At 40.3% G+C, this 24,769-nt stretch overlaps 1 protein-coding gene across 1 annotated transcript; it reads right to left on the reverse strand.

Annotated features, from left to right (window-relative positions):
- Positions 1-6,818: 6,818 nt before the first annotated feature.
- Positions 6,819-24,740, reverse strand: RIDA (reactive intermediate imine deaminase A homolog). The gene is made up of 6 exons (XM_010385623.2): positions 24,580-24,740; positions 14,041-14,146; positions 11,067-11,121; positions 10,734-10,802; positions 9,279-9,334; positions 6,819-7,381 (listed from the first exon to the last, which is right to left on the reverse strand). Exons 1-6 carry the CDS (start codon positions 24,642-24,644, stop codon positions 7,319-7,321), a joined length of 414 nt encoding a protein of 137 aa, XP_010383925.1. The 5' UTR covers positions 24,645-24,740; the 3' UTR covers positions 6,819-7,318.
- Between the last annotated feature and the right edge of the window lie 29 nt (positions 24,741-24,769).

Below are 24,769 nucleotides of genomic sequence, written 5' to 3' on the forward strand. Positions count from 1 at the left end.
ACTATGCCAAACATTTATAACTTGTATAAAAATTCCACATCCCCATATTGGCCACCTCAAGATGAAAACAGATAACTCCCTAGTGTTAACTGGCTCTACTCTCCTAATATTAAACATAAGAACCACATGGGAAATATAGAAATTCTAATAGAAGTAACATAAACCTGTCACAAATTGTAAACAAAAAACTGTTTGTGGGACAGCATGGATGGCAAATGGTCTACTGTGTAAATTTTAGAATGAGGCAGACAAAAGTTGGAAGACCGGTTAATTTTCCCCTCCTTCTCCTGCTTCAGCTTTGTCTTCTTGGGTATCCGATGTCCACAATGTCAAATTGTCTCTCAGTAATTGCATTATTAGCATGCTGTCTTTGTATGACTCTTCACTTAATGTATCAAGTTCAGCAATGGCTTCATCAAAAGCTGTCTTTGCAAGAGAGCAGGCTTTCTCTGGGGAGTTCAGAATCTCATAATAGAACACAGAGAAGTTAAGGGCGAGACCCAGTCTGATAGGCTACATATCCACATTTTAAAACACAAATGACAATTTACATAGCCCTTGTACTGTGAAAACTGCATGTAAAACCACTGATTGATCCTTTCCTACATTAAAAATTTTTCCTTTTGCTTAAGACTGAGTCTTAACAAAGCAAAATGTATTCTTTTTTTTTTTTTTTTTTTTTTTTTTTGAGACGGAGTCTGGCTCTGTCGCCCAGGCTGGAGTGTAGTGGCCGGATCTCAGCTCACTGCAAGCTCCGCCTCCCGGGTTTATGCCATTCTCCTGCCTCAGCCTCCGAGTAGCTGGGACTACAGGCGCCCGCCCCCTCTCCCGGCTAGTTTTTTGTATTTTTTAGTAGAGACGGGGTTTCACCGTGTTAGCCAGGATGGTCTCGATCTCCTGACCTCATGATCCGCCCATCTCGGCCTCCCAAAGTGCTGGGATTACAGGCTTGCGCCACCGTGCCCGGCCGCAAAATGTATTCTGATCCTAGGTCCCCAGACCCTGAAAGGAGATGACCGGTTTTGTCCCCAGATTCAAAATGCACAAGATGGACAACTCTCTATGAGTTGTTCACAGAGAAACTGCCAGCAGGGCTGGATTTTTCTATCCCTGGGGTGCTGTGCAACCGCTTTGTAGTTCAGTTGTGTTCTTTTAATTAAGATAATTTCATTATTTCTGTACCTAATATACCTCTAACTGGGATGGAAATGAACAAATTTCCCAATTCTCATTCTTGCGAGTGAACATTTGCATTTACCAGCAGGGGGTGCCAGTTTGCAAATCTAGGAAATACCCAGACCAGACTCAAATTCTTGGCCAGAAGTGCCAACCCCTGAGGAACCCACAGGGTATAAATGTGTAATCAATGGCTGGATGTGGTGGCCCACACCTGTAATCCTAGCCCTTTGGGAGGCCAAGGCAGGAAAATCGCTTGAACCCAGGAGTTCGGGACCAGCCCGGGCAATATAGGGAGACCCTGTCTCTACAGTAAATAAATAAATAAATAAATTTTATTTATTTATTTTTTTAAAAGAAGAAATGTGCGGTCAACCTATTACCTTACTGCTTTTTCCATTTAGACTTTGGAGTAAAAGCTCTTACCATATTTTGAGCAGTCAAAACACCCATACCACTCTGAGCAAATGGTTTATTCCACATTGGGCCTTGAATTAAGAATTGCTTAATTAAGAAAAGGTTTCTTTCCACATTTAACTAATCAAAGAATGTTGGATGGTCATGGTCAAATAATCCTAGTAGGGTTTACATTGTACTCTTTTGGTAAATATAATAGCTTGTTAGAGATGGCAAATATCTTTTTATTTTTTGGTCACTCAGGCTGGAATGCAGTGGTATGCTCTGGTCACTGCAACCTCCACCTCCCAGTTTCAAGTGATTCTCCTGCTTCAGCCTCCCTTGTAGCTGGGATTACAGGCAAGCGCCACCATACCTGGCTAATTTTTGTATTTTTAGTAGAGACAGAGTCTTACCGTGTTGGCCAGGCTGGTCTTGAACTCCTGAGCTTAAGCAATTCTCCTGCATTGACTTCCCAAAGTACTGGGATTACAGGCTGAACCCCTACACCTGGTCGCATATCCCATTTTTATGAAGATAGTTTGGTGATCCAAATCTGAATTCTCTTTAACAAAGACCAGCGATGTGGACATCATAAAGCCATTCATTGGCCCACATACAAATGTGTGTAAGGCAAAAGGTAAGATAAAAGGAGAATGACCCTTCCCTTCTTCTTTCTCCCCACACCAGATAGCAAGGCATGCCGTGTTTGAAATGTTGAAAGCATTTGCTTATAAGATGTCATAACATCTAAAACTATATCAGCTTCTCATTTCTCCAGAGTTGATAAACTTATGAGTGTTTGGTTATAATCTCAAGGGTTTAATTGCCTACGCAGAATCGGTGTAATTTCAGAGAGCAGCTGACAAGTATGGAATTTCTCTTCCAGTTCCTGTTAGTATCAACAAAAGTTGGCATTAGTATCAACAAAAGTTGGCATTAGTAATCCATGTACAGGCAAATGGCAGGCTTTTCACTTTACTCGTCAGTACCACCACTCAGCACATTTATTGGGGAACATTTGAGTTGTTAAAAGTTAACAACCATATCATTATTCTTGTGCCTAATGAAAGAGTTCTTTGGACATCAAAGCCAGGGTTTAATAACTCCCAAAGGTAGAAGAAAGGCCAACCTATATTATTCTAAAACACTCTTTCAGTTTAATAATGTGCTACTGAAATTAATAAACATGCTACTTCCATCCACCACTGGGGACAGAGGTCTGCAAACCTCACTAATTTCCAGAAAAAGAGTTCTGAGAAACCAATTGGGGATACCAATTTTGTTTTGAGATCTGCCTCATTTTGTTTTCTCATAGAATATAGATATTTCTAAAATTTCTTTTTTGTTGTTGTTTTTTTGAGACAGAGTCTTGCTCTGTCTCTCAGGCTGGAGTGCAATGGCATGATCTCAGCTCACTGCAATCTTCACCTCTTAGGTTCAAGCCATTCTCCTGCCTCAGCCTCCCAAGTAGCTGGGACTACAGGCATGTGCCACCATGCCAGATTAATTTTTCTATTTTTAGTAGAGATGGGGTTTCAACATGTTGGCCAGGCTGGTCTCGAACTCCTGACCTCAAGTGATCTGCCTGCCTTGGCCTCCCAAAGTGCTGGGGTTACAGGCATGACACACATGCCTGGTCTTAAAATTTCTTAATAAAAGTAAGCATAGTGATTCGTACTATCACATAAATTTAAAAATAGTGCATGTTGTATTGAATTGATTTGTGTGACCCTGATTCTAGACACTTTTTTTTTTTTTTTGAGACAGAGTCCCACTCTGTCACCCAGGCTGGAGTACAGTGGCGTGATCTTCGCTCACTGCAACTTCCGCCGCCTGGGTTCAATGGATTCTGGTGCCTTAGCCTCCTGAGTAGCTGGGACTACAGGTGCACGCCATTACACCCACCTAATTTTTGTATTTTTAGTAGAGACGGGGTCTCACCTTGTTGGTCAGGCTGGTCTTGGACTCGCGACCTCAGGTGATCCGCCTGCCTTGGCCTCCCAAAGTGCTGGGATTACAGGCATGAGCCACCACACCCTGCCCTGATTCTTTTTTTTTTTTGAGACAGAGTTTCGCCCTTGTCACCCAGGCTGGAGTGCAGTGGTGCGATCTTGACTCACTGCAATCTCTGCCTCCTGGGTTCAAGCGATTCTCCTGCCTCAGCCTCCTGAGTAGCTGGGATTACAGACTCTAGACACTTTAAAAAGTCATTTTGGCCAGGCGCGGTGACTCATGCCTATAATCCCAGCACTTTGGGAGGCTGAGGTGGGCAGATCACAAGGTCGGGAGTTCCAGATCAGTCTGGCCAACATGGTGAAACGCCATCTCTACTAAAAATACAAAAATTAGCTGGGCGTGTTGGTGAGCACCTGTAATCCCAGCTACTCAGGAGGTTGAGGCAGGAGAATAGTTTGAACCTAGGAGGCAGAGGTTGCAGTGAGCTGAGATGCGCCATTGCACTCCAGCCTAGGTGACAGAGCGAGACTCCATCTCAAGCAAACAAACAAACAAACAAACAAAAAGAGTCATTCAATGACAAGAGAAGAGGCTTTCCATGGCAACTGTACTGTTGTAGAGTAGCTTTGGGTTGGAGAGGGGGTTTGGGGCCCAGCACCTCACTAGGAAGTCACAAGGCCCAATGGTGACTTTTCCAACCACCACCACACCCCTAGCAGTTCCGTGGAGAACAAAGCAATAGTGATTTCAAATAGCAGTTATTTAGTGGATCAGTATAGATTATCTTCAAAGTTTCTGGATATAAGAGTTTTTAAACATTTTTTTTTTTTTGTGGGGGTAGAAATAACACTTTCTGCCTAGGTACTTATGTGTAACACAGAATGACTATTTTAGGCAATAATTACAAAAGAAGGAGGTTATTAAAATAATTACTTTTTTCTTAGTATAAAACAATACATGTTCATTGTAGAAACTTCAGAAAATATAAACTTTAAAATATGAAGTCTAAATATTACCCATAATTCATCAAAGATGATCACTGTTAGTATGTTGATGTATATGGGGGATTTTTTTAAATTGCAAAACTTGTTGCAATAACAAGTTAGTCAAAGCACAACTATCAATAGAACTTTGAGTCTGTTGAGTCAATGAGCCAGCACTTAATCCAATGGAGATAATAGGTTATAGAGAATGTTCCAGTAATTCTTGCTGTATTCATAAACATTGATTAGTGCTGCAGAGAAAGCAACTCTGCCTAAGTATATTAGGGCTTAGCTGACTACAGTTTATGATTTATGCTAGATGAATAATTCACTGAAATGGAATCCTTTATTTGGAATTATTTTTCATGCTTTCCAATTGCTAAACACATGGCAGAAGTGAGAAAAATTGTAAGCTCTTCTGAGGGCAGGAAAGTTAGTTCAAACTTCATTCTCCTCCCCTAAGTCTAGTACACATTTGTCATTCTATAAATATTTGTTGGTAACAAATGTTCTTTATTCTTATGTAATCATGGCAATTTCCTTATAACTGAAAGTAATTGGCTTTATGGGAAATTATGGCCAAAATTTTAATGAAATTATTCGTACTGCTGGGTCAACATTTATAATTTTGATTGAATAAATATCTTATTAGAACTAATAAAGTGTTAAAAAGTTTATGTTTGTGTATTTTTTACCTGAATTGTTTTACAGAAACATACTATTTCTTTTGATTTGTTGTGTCCTTTAGAAAAAAAAAGCAGACTTTAAATTAATCTTGGGAGGCTGAGGTGGGAAGACTGCTTGAGGTCAGGAGTTCAAGACTAACCTGGGCAACATAATGAGATGCTGTCTTTGCAAAAACATAAAAATATTAGTCAGGTGTGGTGGTGTCTGTAATCCCAGCTACTCAGGAGGCTGAAGTGGGAGGAATGCTTCAGCCAGGAGTTTGAGGCTGCCATGAGACATGATTGTGCTACTGTACTCCAGCCTGGGTGACAGAGTGAGAATATCTCGAAAGAAGAAAGAAAGAAAGAAAGAAAGAGAGAAAGAGAGAAAGAGAGAAAGAGAGAAAGAGAGAAAGAGAGAAAGAGAGAAAGAGAGAAAGAGAGAAAGAGAGAAAGAAAGGAAGGAAAGAAAGAAAGAAAGGAAAGAAAGAAAGAAAGAAAGAAAGAAAGAAAGAAAGAAAGAAAGAAAGAAAAGAAAGAAGGAAGGAAGGAAGGAAGGAAGGAAGAAAGAAAGAAAGAAAGAAAGAAAGAAAGAAAGAAAGAAAGAAAAAGACCAACATGCAATGTTCCCCAAAATTAACAAATTCTAGTGATTCTCCTTCAAAGTGGAAAGGAAGACTCCAAGCCACGACCCAGCCACTAACAAATTAATTAACGTGGGTACCAGCATCTTATTTCCAGCTCTTTCATTCTAGAGTTTGATTTTGAAGTCATGCCCTATATACAACTATTCCCCCTAGACCTAACCTGGCCAGGGTGTCTAATTTCCTGGCTTTGGCTTAGGAACAGGCCCTTAAGCTGAGCTGGACCAATCAGAGGCTTCCCTGAGATTCTTCTGCCAGAGAGATCAGGAAATCGTTACCTTTCTGCTGGGGTTAGCGCACTCATAGCCTGTATCTGGGGTCTGCAGCATCTTCCCCCAAGAGACAGATGGAGCTGTGAGGTTTTTGGGCTACATGTGCCTAAAGCCAGCTGTACTCTGGCCTCTGCGACCTAAGCCTATGCATTTATCTCTTTTCTCCACTTAATACTAGTTTGAGTTGGGTGTCTGTAACTTACTAATAAAAGACTCAATATTAAAAGTAGAAAAATGTGACTTATCAATGAACTGGAGAAAATAATAAATATAAGAGCAGAAATAATGATAAAGAAAGATATAATAGAAAGGATCAACAAAGCCAAAAAGTGGTTCTTTAAAAAGATTAATGAAAGGGATAAACTTCTGGCAAAGACTGATAATGGAAAAAAAAAGAAGTCCAAATAAATCATATCAGACATGAAAAGGGGGGACAGATAGAGCAGAGATTAAAAAGATGTCTACAAATGTGAAAATTTACATGCAAATTCTGCAACACTGTAAATGGCCAAAACTGCTGAAGACTAGAAAGTTTAAATGATGTTTCATGTAATAATAGTTGGCTAAAACTGCTGAAAAAAATAAAATGTGTAAAAGTGCATGAAGTCAGAAGTAGGCTTTGAAAAATGAAATAGTTGGAGATTTTAACTTTACCCACCCCAACTAGGCAATATGTTTTAATGTATAAACTGTTAAGAAATAAGTGAACAAAATCACACCAAAGGAAATCTGCATGTCTCTTTTATTTCCATTAGAAAAATATTATCTATATTAAATTTTGGTCCACTTTCTTCTCCTTGACCTCAAATTTAAACACTTAAATTTTACTCAAGAAAGAGCAGAATCCCATACCTAACATGAAAACTAAATCGTTCACATCATTAGTTTGAATTAAATATGTTCTTGATTATTTCTCAGGAATAATTACTCTTCTTTCCTACCTGTTATTTCTCTTTTATTTATTGAGTAACTATGTAATGGGTATCTCTTTCCTATATTCAGTAATACAGGCGTAATTTAAAACAGCAACTGGATTCCTTCTCTAATCTTCAATTCATGTTCAACTCTCCCTATTATATGGTATTTCCATAATAACTTCAGATATTTTCATCAAGCTCACACTGTCATCAATTGTGAAAATTAAAAGGTTAATTAAGATGTTACATTGTAAAATTGTAAAAATTAAAATGTTAACAAGTCCAGACTACAAAGCACTGGCCCACTTATAGTGATGCTGTTGTCAGCGGTCCTTGGACAGCTACTGCTTCAATTTCAATTTGACTACCCTGTGAGGAAAACGAAATAATTTGTTTTAATCATTTTGTACAAATTGCAAACTCTATAATACCTACTAAAAACATGAAACTAACAGCAATATAACATTTTTAACGTTAAGCTTTTCAAGGAAGGAAAGGAGAAGGAAATATTCACCAAGAATCTATAATAGACCAGGTTACCATGCTAAGTATATTCATATACTATATTAGCTTACATGAGTCTCACGGCAGCCCTATTAGAGAGATATTTTCCCATCAATTCGCAGAATGATATGCTGAAGTGTAGAAGGAATAATTAACTCATCCCAGTCACAAGCTAGATAGCAGAGGTTGAACCCTTGTCTTTTGATTCCAAGTTCAGAGCTCTTTCTACTACAACCAGTACCTTAATAGGTTTGATAATGATCATTCCAAGTCACAACTAATTAAAGCAATACAAATTACACTCTTAAAACATAATTTTTCTTTAGTAGAAACTGCAAGTAGAAGTCAGTAAGAGCTGCTTTTTTATAGGCAGGAATATCGTGCTGCTAAGCTTCGAGTTAGAGTAGCAAAATCAAAATGGTGAGAAATATGTGTGCCCCTGGTTTAGAGATTATTTTTCTAGTGGAAGGTTTAGATACTTTTTCTTTTTTTTTTTTTTTGAGACGGAGTCTCGCTCTGTCGCCCAGGCTGGAGTGCAGTGGCGTGATCTCGGCTCACTGCAAGCTCTGCCTCCCGGGTTCACGCCATTCTCCTGCCTCAGCCTCCCGAGTAGCGGAGACTACAAGCGCCCGTCACCACGCCCGGCTAATTTTTTTGTATTTTTAGTAGAGACGGGGTTTCACTGTGTTAGCCAAGATGGTCTCCATCTCCTGACCTTGTGATCCACCCGCCTAGGCCTCCCAAAGTACTGGGATTACAGGCGTGAGCCACCACGCCCAGCCAAGATTCTTAATTGTACAATAGCCAGGTGAAATTTTTACTGCAGAACTCATAAACAAATCTGGCTCAAATTTATAGTCCCCTAAGTAACATTACAACAGTACAGCTGCTATTTAATTTTTTCTCAAAAATTTTTTTTTTTTTTTTTTTTTTTGAGATGGAGTCTCGCTCTGTTACCCAGGCTGGAGCGCAGTGGTACCATCTTGGCTCACTGCAAGCTCTGCCTCCCGGGTTTACACCATTCTCCTGCCTCAAGCTCCTGAGTAGCTGAGACTATAGGAGCCTGCCACCACACCCAGCTAATTTTTTGTATTTTTGGTAAAGACCGGGTTTCAATGTGTTAGCCAGGATGGTCTTGATCTCCTGACCTCGTGATCCACCCGCCTCGGCCTCCCAAAGTGCTGGTATTACAGGCGTGAGCCATCGTGCCCGGCCTTTTCTCACAATTGAAGTATTTTGATTTTGATTCTATGTTCATGTGTTGTCTTAGAAGGTTTTTTTTTTTTCAAGCATGTAATATAGGGTATTTCCTTTCAGACTTTAAGTCCCTGGGGAAGCAGGATCTATCTCTTTTCTTTCTTTTTTTTTTTTAGAGACAAGGTCTCACTGTCACCCAGGCTGCAGCACAGTGGTTCGATTACAGCTCACTGCAGCTGTAATCTTCTGGGTTCAAGTGTTCCTCCCACCTCAGCCTCCCAAGTAGCTGGGACTACAGGTGTGCACCACCACCATGCATAGCTAATTTAAAATTTTTTTTTTTGTAGAGATGGCTGTCTTGCTATGTTGCCCAGGCTGGTCTAGAACTCCGGGCCTCAAGCGATCCTCCTGTGTTGGCCTTTCAAAGCACTGGGATTACAGGGGTATGCCACCCTGCCCAGGCTACTTCTTTTAAGTTTCCTTTCACAGTGCTTAGTTTACTTATAGAAGAAAAACAATGTAGACATTGAAAACTGTGTACATTAGTCATTTAAAGTGTACTTACTTTGGGCAAAGCAGCAACTTGGTAAGCAGCTCTAGCAGGAAAATTACTCTTGAAATCTGAATTTAAAAGAATTTCATTTTTTTAATAGAGAAGAGTTGAAAAAATAAAGATCAAGTGAAAAATTTTATTTTAGTTTTCAGATATTGTATTGTTATTCAATACTCTACAACTAAGAATCTGGCAAGTGCTTCATATACTGGTCAGTTCTTAGATATAAGCAACATTTTATTTTTATTTTTTTGAAACAGAGTCTCGCTCTGTCACCCAGGTTGGAGTGAAGTGGTGCAATCTCAGCTCACTGCAACCTCTGTCTCCCATGTTCAAGAGATTCTCCTGCCTCAGCCTCCCGAGTAGCTGGGATTATAGGTGTGCACCACCACGCTTGGCTCATTTTTGTATTTTTAGTAGAGATGGGGCTTTGCCATGTTGGCCAGACTGGTCTCAAACTCCTGATGTCAAATGATCCACCCATCTCAGCCTCCCAAAGTGCTGGGATTACAGATGTGAGCCACTGCACCCGGCTTTAAGTAACATTTTAAAAAAGAGACTCACTATCAGATTTGTTTGATAAAATATTTTGCCATACGATTCCTATGATAGTTAACACTTTTTAAAATCTCTTAGCTTTCTGGCCAAAAAAAAAAAAAAAAAAAAAAGAAATACATACTCTAACATTTTGATCTTGTTTGATTTGATGTGGAGTTTTGTTTTTAAAGTGATATTTATAAACTATTTAACTAAATAGGGAACAAGTGCCCATCTCCAGCAATTTTGGCAAGTACTTCCTCTGCCAACTTTGGTCTTTTCTAGTCATTTCTTCAGGAGAGAATAAGTAATGATGCTTTTTCCATGTTATACCTTTGCCTCATCCCACTAGGTGGTGGGGACACCAATTTTCCCCACTATGCCATCAATGTTAATAATAGCTAACATTTACTCAGTGCTTATAACACACCAGCATCTAAGTGCTTTACACGTTGTACTGACTCATTTAATCATTCCAACAATCCTATAAGGTAGGAGTATATTATCTCCATTTTGCATATGAGAAAACCAAGGCATAGAAATATTAAGTAACTAACTAATAAGTCTGAGAGAGCCAGGATAAAGATGGTGGCTGGACCATACAGCAATAGTAAATAAAACCTATGTGTAAAAAACTTTTTAGGAGAGTTTAAAAAGCCTGAAAAGGGTTTAATGAAATTAAGCTTTTGAAAAATGGGTATGTAGGGTTTCACTACATTGTTTTAGGGAATGCAATAGAAATGTCTTAGAACTTTTTCATGGGGTATATACAACCTATTTCCAATCAGATTATTAATTATTTTAGGACAAGATCTATGACCATTTCTTTAGCATCTCCTACCACTCTTAATTCTTAATACACATTCATTAATGTGACCAGATTTATTTCTTTTTAAAAATGGAAAATAGGAATAAAGCCAAATTACTTACACTGTTTGTAGATTTCATTGACAGTATTGAAGTCATTTATGTCAGCCAGAAGAACAGTTGTTTTCACCACTAGAAGATATAAACATTGTCATTAGGTTTAGTTATTTGGTCTGACCCAAAACATTACTTAGAAAAAGACTATATGATTCTGAGACTGTCTTGATTAAAATGGGACTGAAATGGGACCAAAGAAGCGAAAGAGAACAGTTGCTGTTTAAAACAACTTCAAGTACTAACCAAGACATGGCATGGCATATTACTGGATGCCATATATTTTTGAAAAAGGCCAAAGAAATATCAAAAAGAAAGGTGAAATAATATCAAATTGCTCACCATTAGTGAAGTCACAGCCTGCAGCTTTCAGAATTTCACCCATGTTTTTAAGAGCCTGTGAACCAAGCCAAGAAAGGCCTAAGTCACTGATGTTAGATTTAAAGCTTTAATTACATTCAATTAATCATCTTTTACTAATACCTCCTTAAATAGCTTATGTTGCAGAAAAATCTTCTCTACTCTTGTTAGGAAGCTTACAAGTGTGTTTCTTGGCTTCCCTTTAATAGAATGAGTCTTTCTGAAATACAGTGAAAAGGTCGTCTCCTTTTGTACGTAAAAATACTGGGTTGAAGTCCCTTCTTCAGTGCTAAAATGTGTTAATTGTTCGGCCAATGTCCACAGAAATAATTTCTGGGGTTCTTCAGTTGATACCACTTCAAGGATAAGGATGAGCTAGTAAGCATTAAAACATGTTTTCTTTTAAAGCAATATTTGACTTTAAAGGGTTCTTTTTCCTTTTTCTCAAAAAATGATATTAGTAAATTATATAACTGTTTGAGACACTGACTTCTGGAAAAACATCTTTTTTTGGATTCATTCTTCCTTCCCACTTTGCTGGTCACAATGTAATATTTCATTATATTCTTGTGTCTTTTAAAATAATCTTCTAAATAGGTAATACATGGATATGGCAACAACAACAACAACAGACTCAAAAGCTATTTAAAAAGCATATATAGTGTAAAGATCTCTCTCACCCTTCTCTCTCTCTCCCATGTTTCCCACCTCAGAGGTAACCACTGTTCCTAATTTATTGTATATCCTTCTAGGTACAGTCAATGCTTATGTTACATATTTTTAAACACAAAAGCACACACGGTAGCATACTGTGCATGCTGTTCTGCATCTTGGTTTTATTACCATGAAACAATTTACGTTGGAGATCTTTCCACATTACTTTAGTTGTATTGATCTAGCAGAATTTATTCAACCGGTTCTTTATGAGTGGACATTTAGGTTTTTAAAAATCTTTCAGCTAGGCCACGTCCGGTGGCTCACGCCTGTAATCTCAGCACTTTGGGAGGCTGAGGTGGGTGGATCATGAGGCCAGGAGATCGAGACCATCCTAGCTAACATGGTAAAACTGCATCTCTACTAAAAATACAAAAAATAAGCCAGGTGTGGTGGCGGGCACTTGTAGTCCCAGTTACTTGGGAGGCTGAGACAAGAGAATTGCTTGAACCTGGAAGACAGAGGGTGCAGTGAGCTGAGATCACGCCACTGCACTCCAGCCTGGGCAACAGAGCGAGGCTGTTTCAAAAAAACAAAACAAAACAAAACATAACAAAACAAAACAAACTTTCAGCATTATATGACTCAGTAAATGCATAAAATTATAGTTTATTATTTTATTTACTTTTTTTTTTTTTTTTTTTTTTTTGAGGCGGAGTCTCGCTCTGTCGCCCAGGCTGGAGTGCAGTGGCCAGATCTCAGCTCACTGCAAGCTCCGCCTCCTGGGTTTACGCCATTCTCCTGCCTCAGCCTCCCGAGTAGCTGGGACTACAGGCGCCCGCCACCTCGCCCGGCTAGTTTTTGTATTTTTAGTAGAGACGGGGTTTCACCATGTTAGCCAGGATGGTCTCGATCTCCTGACCTCGTGATCCGCCCGCCTCGGTCTCCCAAAGTGCTGGGATTACAGGCTTGAGCCACCGCGCCCGGCGTATTTTATTTACTTTTTAAGACAGTGTCTTGCTCTGTGTCCCAGGCTGGAGTACAGTGGTGCGATCTTGGCTTACTGCAACTTCCACCTCCCAGGTTTAAGTGATTCTCCTGCATCATTTTCCTGAGTAACGGGAACTACAGGCATGTGCCACCTCACTGGGTTAGTTTTTTTTTTCTTTTTCTTTTTGAGACGGGGTCTTGCTCTGTCGCCCAGGCTGGAGTGGAGTGGCGCGATCTAAGAGTTGGAAATTTGATGGATCATGAATCATCTAACAACCAAAAGAGAGATTCCTCCTCCTTAACACTAAAGTCACCTTAAACCTGAATCATTGACATCAGATGACATGCTGCCACTTCCACATGGATTGGGAAATTTTCTTTTCAGGGCCACTGACCTGCCCCTCCTAAAAAAAAAAAAATTACCACCACAGAAGTAAAAAGTCAACATTTAAAAAAATAAGCATGTGGAATATAATTCTAATTATATGTTGCTCACTGCAACCTCCACTTTCTGGGTTCAAATGATTCTCATGCCTTAGCCTCCTGAGTAGCTGGGACTACAGGCACATGCCACTACATCTGGCTAATTTTTGTATTTTCAGTAGAGACAGGGTTTCACCATGTTGGCCAGGCTAGTCTTGAACTCCTGACCTCAGGTGATCTGCCCACCTCAGCCTCCCAAAGTGCTAGGATTACAGGCGTGAGCCATTGTGCCTGGCCTCCCCTGGCTAGTTTTTGTATTTTTAGTAGAGATGGGGTTTCACCATGTTGTCCAGGCTAGTCTTGAACTCCTGACCTCAAGTGATCTGCCAGCCTCGGCCTCCCAAAGTGCTGGGATTACAGGCATGAGCCACCATGCCTGGCCTACATTATGGTTTAATTATATTTATTGGATTAGAATTATATTCCCCATGCTTATTTTTAAAAATGTTGACTTTTACTTCTGTGGTGGTAATTTTTTTTTTTTTTTTTTTTTTTTTTTTTTTTTTTAAGAGGGGCAGGTCAGTGGCCCTGAAAAGAAAATTTCCCAATCCATATGGAAGTGGCAGCATGTCATCTGATGTCAATGATTCAGGTTTAAGGTGACTTTAGTGTTAAGGAGGTAGAATCTCTCTTTTGGTTGTTAGATGATTCACGATTCATCAAATTTCCAACTCTTAGATTGAAAACTATGTTAAATCAAGCAGTAAGTAGTTTAAAAAACATTTATCTGTTAATCTCTATAAAACAAATCAGGCAAGTGGATTCTTAATACTCTCCAACCTTAAAAAGGTAGCAGAAAAGGGAACCTCAAATGTGGAAAATGACTTACTTGTTTAGCTTCTTCTGCTACCCCTCCTGACACAAGTTGTCCACTTGAAGGGTCCATGCCTATCTGTCCTGAAATGTAAATGGTCCTGTCGACTAACACAGCTTGACTGCAATAAACAGAAAGCTAGTGTATTTATATAAATATAAAACACAAAATTCAATGCTAGAAGACGTTTTTGATAGGACAGAGAAGTACAAATGGTAAAAAAAAAAAAAAAAAAAAAAGATACATTGGACTTCATGAAAATTAAAACCTTTTATTTACTAAAGGTATCTTTTTTTTTTTTGAGATGGAGTCTTGCTCCGTCGCCCAGGCTGGTGTGCAGTGGCATGATCTCGGCTCACTGTAAGCTCTGCCTCCTGAGTTCACGCCATTCTCCTGCCTCAACCTCCCGAGTAGCTGGGACTGCTGGGACTACAGGCGTCCGCCACCACGCCTGGCTTTTTTTGTAGTTTTAGTAGAGACAGGGTTTCACCATGTTAGCCAGCATGGTCTTGATCTCCTGACCTTGTGATCTGCCCGCCTCGGCCTCCCAAAGTGCTGGGATTACAGGTGTGAGCCACCTCGCCCGGCCTATCAAGATATCTTTAAGTAAATGAAAAGGGGCTGGGTGCTGTAATCCTAGTGCTTTGGGAGGGTGAAGCAGGAGGATCGCTTGAGACCAGGAGTTTGCGACCAGCCTGGGCAACCACTCAGTCTCTACAAAAAACAATGAAAAACAGCCGAGTATGGTGACGCACACCCGTGGTCCCAGCTACTCGGGAGGTTAGGGTGATTGAATTGCCTAAGCCCAGGAGTTGAAGGCTGCAGTGAGCCATGTGTATATCACTGCGCTCCAGCCTCAGTTGGCACTGGGTAACAGAGAGACCCAAAATTAAAAAAGGGGTCAGGGGAAGAAAAAGCAAGTCATAGATTGGGAGAAAAATATTTGCAAAACATACACCTAATAAAGTACCTATATCCAGAATATAAGAAGAACTTTTTTTTTTTTTTTTTTTTTTTGAGACGGAGTCTTGCTCTGCCGCCCAGGCTGGAGTGCAGTGGCCGGCTCTCAGCTCACTGCAAGCTCCGCCTCCCGGGTTCACGCCATTCTCCTGTCTCAGCCTCCCGAGTAGGTGGGACTACAGGCGCCTGCCTCGTCGCCCGGCTAGTTTTTCGTATTTTTTAGTAGAGACGGGGTTTCACCGTATTAGCCAGGATGGTCTCGATCTCCTGACCTCATGATCCACCCGTCTCGGCCTCCCAAAGTGCTGGGATTACAGGCTTGAGCCACCGCGCCTGGCCAGAAGAACTCTTATAAGTCAATAATGTTAAGACAACCCAATGAAATAGGAGCAAATGATACTTTACAAAAGAAAACATACAAAGAGTTAGAGTACATTAAATTTGCTCAACATTATTAGTCATTAGAGAAATGCAAAGCAAAACCACACACTAAGACATCACTGATAAAACAAGCATTGGCAATGATGGGGAGCAACCCTCATACACTGTTGGTAGGAATGCACAATGGTACAGCCACTTTAGAAAATAGTTCGGCAGTTTCTTTAAAAATTTAAACATATATTTGACATACAACCCAGCAAAGTCTTCTTTCAGAGACAGGGTTTTGCTCTGTCACTCAGGCTGGAGTGCAGTGGTAGGATGTTGGCTCACTGAAGCCTTGACTTCCCAGACCCAAGTGATCCTCCCATCTCAGCCTCCTAAGTAGCTGGGACTAAAGGTGTGCACCACCATGCCTGGCTACTTTTTAATTTTATTTTTTATTTATTTTTATTTTTTGTAGAGATGAGGTCTTGCTGTGTTGCCTAGGCTTGTCTCAAACTCCTGGACTCAAGTGATCCTCCTGCCTTGGCCTCCTAAAATGCTGGGATTACAGGCTTGAGCCTCAACTCAGCAATTTCTTTCCCAGGCAACTATCCAAGAGAAATGAAAACATATGTCCAAAGACTTTATGTGAATGTTCAGAATAGCATTATTCATAGCAAAAATGGAAGATGCACACACATGCACCCACTGATAGATCCAACAAAGGACTATATATTGTCTTATTTCACTTAAATGAAACCTTAGAAAGGACAATAGCAGCAGCAGATGATTAACTGTTGTCTGGGGCCAGGGGTGATCATAAATGGGTACAAGAGAATTTTTTGGGAGTGATGGAAATGTTCTAAAATTTGACTATTTGGATGCATGATTCTATACATTTGCAAAAACTCATGGCACACTATGTGAGTAACTTAATTAAAATGGGTAACTTGTTGTTTTGAGATGGAGTCTCACTCTGTCACCCAGGCTGGAGTGTAGTGGCGCAATCTCGGCTCAATGCAACCTCCGCCTCCAGGTTCAAACAATTCTCCTGCCTCAGCCTCCCAAGTAGCTGGGATTACAGGCGTGAGCCACCACGCCCAGCTAATCTTTGCATTTTTAGTAGAGATGGGGTTTTGCTATGTTGGCCAGGCTGGTCTTGAACTCCTGACCTCAGGTGATCCACCCACCTCGGCCTCCCAAAGTGCTGGGATTACAGTTGTGGGCCACCACACCCAGCCATTAAAATGGGTAACTTTTATAAGTAACTTATACCTCAATATAGCTGTAAAGCAAAAAAATGCAATTTCAAGAGCACTTTAAAAAACATAAGTAGTCATGGGGGCAGTTTCCCCCATGCTGTTCTCATGATAGTGAGTTCTCATGTGATCTAACAGTTTTATAAGTGTCTGACAGTTCCTTCTACACACACACTCTCTCTCTTGCCTACCATCATATATGATGTGCCTCTTCCCCTTCCGCCATTATTGTAAGTTTCTTGAGGTCTCCCCAGCCATGCGGAACAGTGAGTCAATGAAGCCTCTTTTCTTTATAAATACTTGGGTTGTATCTTTATAGCAGTGTGAAAACGAACTAATACAACTTCATTTCTGTAAAGTGCTTACTTCTGTAACTGACTTTTTCTGTTATGAAGATGTTAAATTTCAGAAGTAGGATAAAATCACAGGAAAAAGAATACAATACATTGATACGGGAAAAAAAGCCAAACAAGTCCACTTTTTATAGGAATCATATTAGTTTTGGGATGAAGAAAGCCTGTCTGTTTTTTTAAGATGTTGAAGAAAGAAACCTTAATGTAATTTTAATTTAGAAGTGAAATGTGGTAGGGCATGGTGGCTCATACCTATAATCCCAGCACTTTGGGAGGCTGAGGCGGGCAGATCACTTGAGGTCAGGAGTTCAAGGCCAGCTTTACCAACATGGGGAAATCCTGTCTCTATTAAAAAACACAAAACTTAGCCAGTGGTGGTGCACACCTGTAATTCCAGCTACTTGGGAGGCTGAAGCATGAGAATCACTTGAACCTGGGAGGTGGAGGTTGTAGTGAGCCAAGATTGCATTACTACACTCCAGACTGGGCGACAGAGGAAGACTCTGTATCAAAAAAAAAAAAAAAAAAGAAAAGAAAAAAAAAGTGAAATTTGTTTTAAAATTTCCATGCTTATTTATAAATTTAAGATGGTCTCATTTTAATCCTCTTCTTTTAGTTCCCTATTCTTCCATCTTCCAACATGCTCCAAACTTTCCTCTTTTATTTCATGAAGTTTTCCCTGGTCTTCTTGACCACATCTTTTGTTTTCCTTTATAATTTATTTTTGAATAGGAGTTCATATGGTTCAAAAATCCAGAAAATATACAAAGAATTGCAGTGAAAAGTCTTTCTTCCATTCTTGTTCCCTATGTGCTCAGTTCCCAGCCCAGAACCATTGTTCTTCTTCAGGTATTCATCCAGTTTCTTTAAAGAACAGATAACCAAAACAAATATATATTTTCTCTCTTCTTTTACATAAAATATGGTATATTAAACATTCTTGTACACTTTGTTTTTTTCACTCAACAGAATATCATGAAGATCTTTCCATAAGTCTATGTAGAGTGCTTCCTCATTTTTTGAAACAGCTATGTATGTTTTACAATATGGATATACTTTATTTAATTAGTCACCATTACTTCCAATATTTTGTTATAAATAAAACTACACTACACACACACACACACACACACACACACACACACACACACTCTTTCCCAAAGTAACTAAGCTTTTCTTTCTCCTGGATCCCAGGAGTGCTCTGGTTGTATCTTCCTTATACTATGTACAGGATCCTGCCTTGTGTTGTAACTCCTCCTGTTATTATCCTATCTCCCAAGGTATCTTAGACTCTAAACTCCTTGAGTTCGGGGTAATGTCTTACCACATCTCTGTAGCTCTGTAGGGTGTAGGTGATTCCTTGCATACAGTAGGTACACTATAACTACTTGCTGATGTTTTGCCCTTTAACCACTTAGTAGCATAAACAATTTTGGTTGTCAGTGAATGTCTTTTTAGCAGGACCTGTCGACTTATAGCAAATGCTTTGGAGAGAGCTAAGGAAGTATGTTTAAACTTGGTAACATGATTCAGAAAGTCTAGAAAGTTTTCTCAGCTATCTGGCTTTCACACTGGTCCACAAATAGATAACTACTGAGTTTGTTAATTTGTAATCTTTTCTCGGGTTAAATAATACCATCAGTAACACTGTTTTTCATTAACTGTCCTGTGTAGAATTAGGCCATCTGCCCTAGGTCCTGTGCAAAGTGCCTTCAGCTTTCCCCATATCTGAAACACACTTTAAGACCATATGCATTATTATTTATCAGAAACTCCATGAGAGTAAAAAGAAACTCTTTTCTTTTCTTTTCTTTTCTTTTTGTTTGAGACGGAGTCTCGCTCTGTCGCCCGGGCTGGAGTGCAGTGGCCGGATCTCAGCTCACTGCAAGCTCCGCCTCCCGAGATTAGGCCATTCTCCTGCCTCAGCCTCCCGAGTAGCTGGGACTACAGGCGCCCGCCACCTCGCCCGGCTAGTTTTTTGTATTTTTTAGTAGAGACGGGGTTTCACAGTGTTAGCCAGGATGGTCTTGATCTCCTGACTTCGTGATCCCCCCGTCTCGGCCTCCCAAAGTGCTAGGATTACAGGCTTGAGCCACCGCGCCCGGCCGAAACTCTTTTATTTTCAAAATATAAAAAGTAAGCACTGGAGCTGAGTCCATCTGAGCTATGTGAGTTATCTCTTATAGATCTAAAGAGGTTTGTTCATAAGAATAATTGTCTAGTTGACACTTTCTGAGCATAAGAATCCTACTATCCAAAGACAAGTGGCTGGACTTCAGAAAATTTAAAAGTGCATTGTTCTACTTCCAGGTTAAAGGGTAATCACACTTTCAAAAGCGTTCTAATAATTCTCACATCATAGTCTATGCCACACGGGCTACTGCTTCAAAAATTCATAATTATGAGGACAGTGTGCAATATGCGCAATGCAAAGCAATGCAATGTTGAAATCTTTCAAGGTTCTGTCTGGAAGTATTCCTGAAATGTGCGGAGTTGATTGGCTAATTAGTGACAACACCCCATCCATTCCAATGCCAGAGACTGAAAGTTCAACACATTTGAATTCTTCCTGGAGAGGACCCAGGATTCTCAAAAAGTGTACTCACTACGCACTCCATGCACAAAAACTCTTGTTTCCAAAAGGTTCCTAAAACATGTCCAATTAACTTTATCAGAATATAAGTAGTTAGTTGGAGTTTGTTTTTTTCTTAAACTATTGAAAATAAGCACGATTTCTAGTCACCTAGTGCACAAGAGGCACAATGTCCTGGAAGTCTCCACACCACGAAGCTGGTTGGTGGCTTTTTTTTCTTGTTATATTTGCACATTCATACAATGATTCCCTTCTCTTCTGCTTTCAGCTTTATAAAGACAGTTGACTCCCACTCACCTTCAAGTCAACCAGCAACATTACTGTTATGCTTTCCTTCTTGAACAAAGTCCACAGAGTATCTCTAAATAGGTCAAGGAAGGGGTATACTCTTTAGCAGGCTCCAGGACAAAGTGTCTCTAATAATCACTTTGATTTGGTTGTGTCCCTCTTGTTTGAAGGTAAAAGTGTTTTTTTAAATACTGCTACTGTGTGATTGAGAGAAAGACATTAGGGCAGAAGGAGAAAAAAGATTACAAATTTTCACTTACAATATTCCCTAACTATTCTCACTCTCTTAACCTCCAAATTTCTATCGGAATTACTATCAGAATTACCTTCTTAAAAGATCTGATCATGTTCCACCTTGTTTAAAAACATTTAGCCTGGGCAACGTGGTGAAACCCCAGCTCTACAAAAAATACAAAAATTATCTGGGCATAGTGGCTTGGGCCTGTAGTCCCAGCTACTTCAGAAGCTGAGGTGGGAGAATGGCTTGAGCCCAGGAGGTTGAGGCAGCAATAAGCCATGATCCTGGCTCCAGCCTGGGTAACAGAGCGAGACACTGTCTCAACACACACACATACAAACACATAACCACAACAAAAATCATATTTGATTGTTCCTCATTATATACAAAATAAAGTTTATATTCTTCCATTTAGTATTGGAAACCACCACAACCTGTATCCTGCTAAAATCTCTCTCTCTCTCTTATTTTTTTTTAGACAGAGTCTCGCTCTGTAGCCCAGGATGGAGTGCAGTGACATGACCTCCGCTAACCACAACCTCTGCCTTCCAGGTTGAAGCAATTCTCTGCCTCAGCCTCCCGAGTAGCTGGGATTACAGGCATACGCCACCATGCCCAGCTAATTTTTTTTTTTTTTTTTTTTTTGTATTTTTAGTAGAGATGCGGTTTCACCATCTTGGCCAGGCTGGTCTTGAACTCCTGACCATGTGATCCACCCGCCTCTGCCTCCCAAAGTGCTGGGATTACAGGCGTGAGCCACTGCGCCCAGCCAAAATCTAATTTTTATTGGTCACTTTTATTTAATTCCCACAATAATCTTATCAAGTGGTATTATTTATGCCCATTTAGAAGACAGAGAAGCAAACTAAGAGAGGTTAAGTCACTCTGCAAGGTTATATAATTAAAAAGAGGCAAAACAAAAATTCAAATCCAAAGTCCAACTCTTAATCAGTATTCTCAAAGGAGTCGGTCATACACAGTAAAACACAGTAAGAAAATGACTCCTTTTCCAATTTTTTTTTTCAATCTACACCAGGGACAACAAAGTAAATGATTAAGACTAGGCTCTAGTACCCATTTCCTAAATTCACATTTTGTTACATCACTTTTTAGTGGTGTAACTTTTGGCAAATTATTTAATTTTGCACACATCAGTTTCTTCATCTGAAAAATGGGGACTATAATATAACCATGCATATAAATCACTTAGAACCATGCCTGGTACTGACCAGGCGTGGTGGCTGACACCTGTAATCACAGCACTTTGGAAAGCCAATGTAGGTGGATCACTTTAGGTCAGGAGTTCAATACCAGCCTGACCAAAACAGTGAAACCCTGTCTCTACTAAAAATACAAAAATTAGCCGGGTGTGGTGGCACATGCCTATAATCCCAGCTACTTGGGAGGCTGAGACATGAGAATCACTTGAATCTGTTGGGTGGAGGTTGCAGTGAGCCGAGATTGTGCCACTGCACTCTAGCCTGGGCAACAGAGCGAGACTCTGTCTCAAAGAAAAAAAAAAAAAAAAAAAAGAATAGTGCCCGATGCTGCTGAGTAAGCATCAGTAAATGTTAGCAGTGACGATTCTACCCCATTTGATTACATTAAGGAGAAAAAAAAATCATCTTTAGAAAACAAATTAAAACATCAATTGAAAGTTTTTAATTAAACTTTTTTTTTTTTTTAATAGAAATGGGGTCTCACTATGTTGCCCGGGCTGGTCTTGAACTCCTGACCTCAAGCAATCCTCTCACCTTGGCCTCCCACAGTGCTGGGATTACAGGCGTGAGACACAGTACCAGGCTAAAGAAACCTCACTCTTAACAAAGAGAGAGCAGGCCTCAGATTTTGAACCAACTGTAATGTCTAGTCTAGCTAAAATTTAATAACACCTTTTTTAAAATTGAGGTTTTTTTACTATTACTTTCTATTGAAATGTTTTCTATTTCGTGTACTGTTGTAAAGTTTCCCTTTTCAATTAACTTGTTAAATAAAATGAAGTTAGCCATCTCAAAGAAATAGGTTAAGTAAATTATAAGTGATATACAGATTTGGCAAACAAACAAAAAAGATAGAAGTAGCACTTGAATTATGAAAACTTTCTCCCCAAAATCTTTATACCATGCATTCTTCTACCTCCATGCCCTCACTCAAGCCATTCCCTCTACCTGACTTCTACCTCCATGCCCTTCACTCAATGACTTCCTGTTGAAATCCTTAATATATTAATTTAAAAATCAAACTTTACAACACTACTATAAATGACAAAACCAACCTTCAAAACCAAAGGACTACCTCTCACAAGGAACCTTCGTAAATCTTCTTTTTCCTCTTCCACCCCAAGTTAAAATCAATTTGTCTTTTTTCTGCCTTACTCCCTACCCCACTTGCCCTCTCACTCTCACTGCATTTTATTTCCAAGTTTTCTATAATAATTCCTGTTCTGCCACATCTCAGTGTCTTTTCTCACAGCAGTAGGTTTAAAGGAGGGAGCTAGGGCTTGACTTCAAATCAAAATGTCACTTGTAGACTCTCTGACCTTGACTTTGAGCTTCAGTTTTCTTTTTGTAAAATGGGGATGGGACTTAAGAGAAGGTGGTTGTCATGGTGCCTGGCATAGAGCATGTGCTAAATTAAAATGTTCATTTTTCTTTTCCCCATATATATTAATGTTTTTCACACTGGGTTGTCTTTATACATTTTTGTACTCCTAAGTGCTTGGCATATAGTAGGCATTCAATGCACATCTATAAGAGTTCAAATGTTTCAGCTGTAGAAGTTTTCCCATTTTGGTTCTTTAACAGTGAGCAGATACTATAAACTGTATTTTAAATAGAAAAAAATTGAAAAAGGGTTACAAAGTATAATTTAGTGAAGAATTAAAAATAAACAAAAAATTATCTTAGAAAAAGAAAGTATCCAACAATGCATACGATAAGATCCAATAGTTTTAAAGCTGAGACATTTTAAGAATATGAAGTAGGGGGCCGGGCGCGGTGGCTCAAGCCTGTAATCCCAGCACTTTGGGAGGCCGAGACGGGCGGATCACGAGGTCGGGAGATCGAGACCACCCTGGCTAACCCGGTGAAACCCTGTCTCTACCAAAAAAATACAAAAAACTAGCCGGGCGAGGTGGCGGGTGTCTGTAGTCCCAGCTACTCGGGAGGCTGAGGCAGGAGAATGTCGTGAACCCGGGAGGCGGAGCTTGCAGTGAGCCAAGATGGTACCATTGCATTCCAGCCTGGGCGACAGAGCGAGACTCTGTCTCAAAAAAAAAAAAAAAAAAAAAAGAATATGAAGCTTAAAAATAAAATTAACTTTTCCATTTAAAAGCACTTCTGACAAGTGGAAACAAAAGCACAAGTGGAAACAAAAACAGGTTAGACTTTCTGGCCAGTATACGTATATTTAGCTAGAGTATGTTGGCACAGTCTTAGAAAATAATGTTTGCTACGATTTGTATTTAGTAGTGGGAAATAAGAATGGGCAATGAATTGATAAACATTACAATGCATTTCCATATGTTGTAGAAACCAGTGGCTTGCGTAGATGTGCAGGGATTTGCTAAGCATTTCTGTTAAAGGAACTCAGCTTCTCCACAGAAGAGACAACCACATCTGTTGACAGGGCTCTTCTCAATTGAGGGAGGGCTCTGTTTCCTCTTCCACCCCAAGTTAAAATCAATTTGTCTTTTTTCTCCTTTACTTCCTACCCCACTTGCCCTCTCACTCCCATTGCATTTTATTTCCAAGTTTTCTGTAATAATTTCTGTTCTGCTACATCTCAGTGCCTTTTCTCACAGCAGGAGGTTCAAAGGAGGGAGCTGTTGATGGGGGTCTTTTCAATTGAGAGAGGGGTAGACCAAGTATGAAGCTAATGAAAGAAGTTGGTCATAAAGGACCACATGTTTTATGATTAAATTTATAGGAAATGTCCACAATCAGCAAATTCATGAAGATGCAAGTAGATTGTCAGGGGCCGGGGGGGGGGGGGGGGGGGGGGGGGGGGGGGGCAGAGGAGAATGGGAAGTGAATGCTAATGGGGATGGGATTTATTTTTGGGGTGATGAAAATGGTTCTGAAGAAAGTGGTGATGGCTGCATAACTGTGAGTATGGTCAAAGCCACTGAACTGTACATGTTAAAGGGGGTGAATCTTATGGTACGTGAATTATATCTCAATAAAGCTGTTACCAAGAAAACAAAAACTACCCCCTTCCCCCAAAAAACACAGGGTCTGAAGACTTCTAAACGGGGAGAGCTGTCTGGCAGGCTCGGTTCCGCAGCGAGGCAGCCCCAGAACGAGCAAAATCCCGTGGAGTGCAGGCTCCCGGTCCCATCGTGGCTCCCAACTCTCTGTGGGTCTTCGGGTGCGTTGCCCCTTTCCAGGCTCAATTTCCTTGCGTGTTCGCTGGGGCTCTGACCCGGAGGGACCCCAACCGGGCCCGAATCCCCGAACCCACACGCCCCGGGACCGTCACTGCTCACACCAGCCTCGTTACCTGTAGGGTCCAATGGCCCCTGGAGCTTTCGCGGTGCTGATCACCCTTTTGATCAAGGACGACATGGCTAAGTCTTCCCCCTTGCAGCCCCTTCAGGAGAAGAAGCCCCAGCACCAGTCCTGCTCGCTTCTGGTGGGACTGACCAACCCTAGCAGCGCCTCTGCCCGACAGCGCCTGCGGGGGGCGGGCT

Source organism: Rhinopithecus roxellana, chromosome 9, assembly GCF_007565055.1.
Source record: "Rhinopithecus roxellana isolate Shanxi Qingling chromosome 9, ASM756505v1, whole genome shotgun sequence".
Classification (NCBI taxonomy): Eukaryota; Metazoa; Chordata; class Mammalia; order Primates; family Cercopithecidae; genus Rhinopithecus; species Rhinopithecus roxellana.

Bases quoted from the DNA above. Each gene is read 5' to 3' on its own strand.
- RIDA (XM_010385623.2), bottom strand. From the start codon at position 24,644: ATGTCGTCCTTGATCAAAAGGGTGATCAGCACCGCGAAAGCTCCAGGG. The intron at 14,147-24,579 runs GTAACGAGGCTG...TGTTTATTGCAG, and splicing joins GGGGCCATTGGACCCTACAG to TCAAGCTGTGTTAGTCGACA. The intron at 10,803-11,066 runs GTGAGCAATTTG...TATATCTTCTAG, and splicing joins AGGCTGTGACTTCACTAATG to TGGTGAAAACAACTGTTCTT.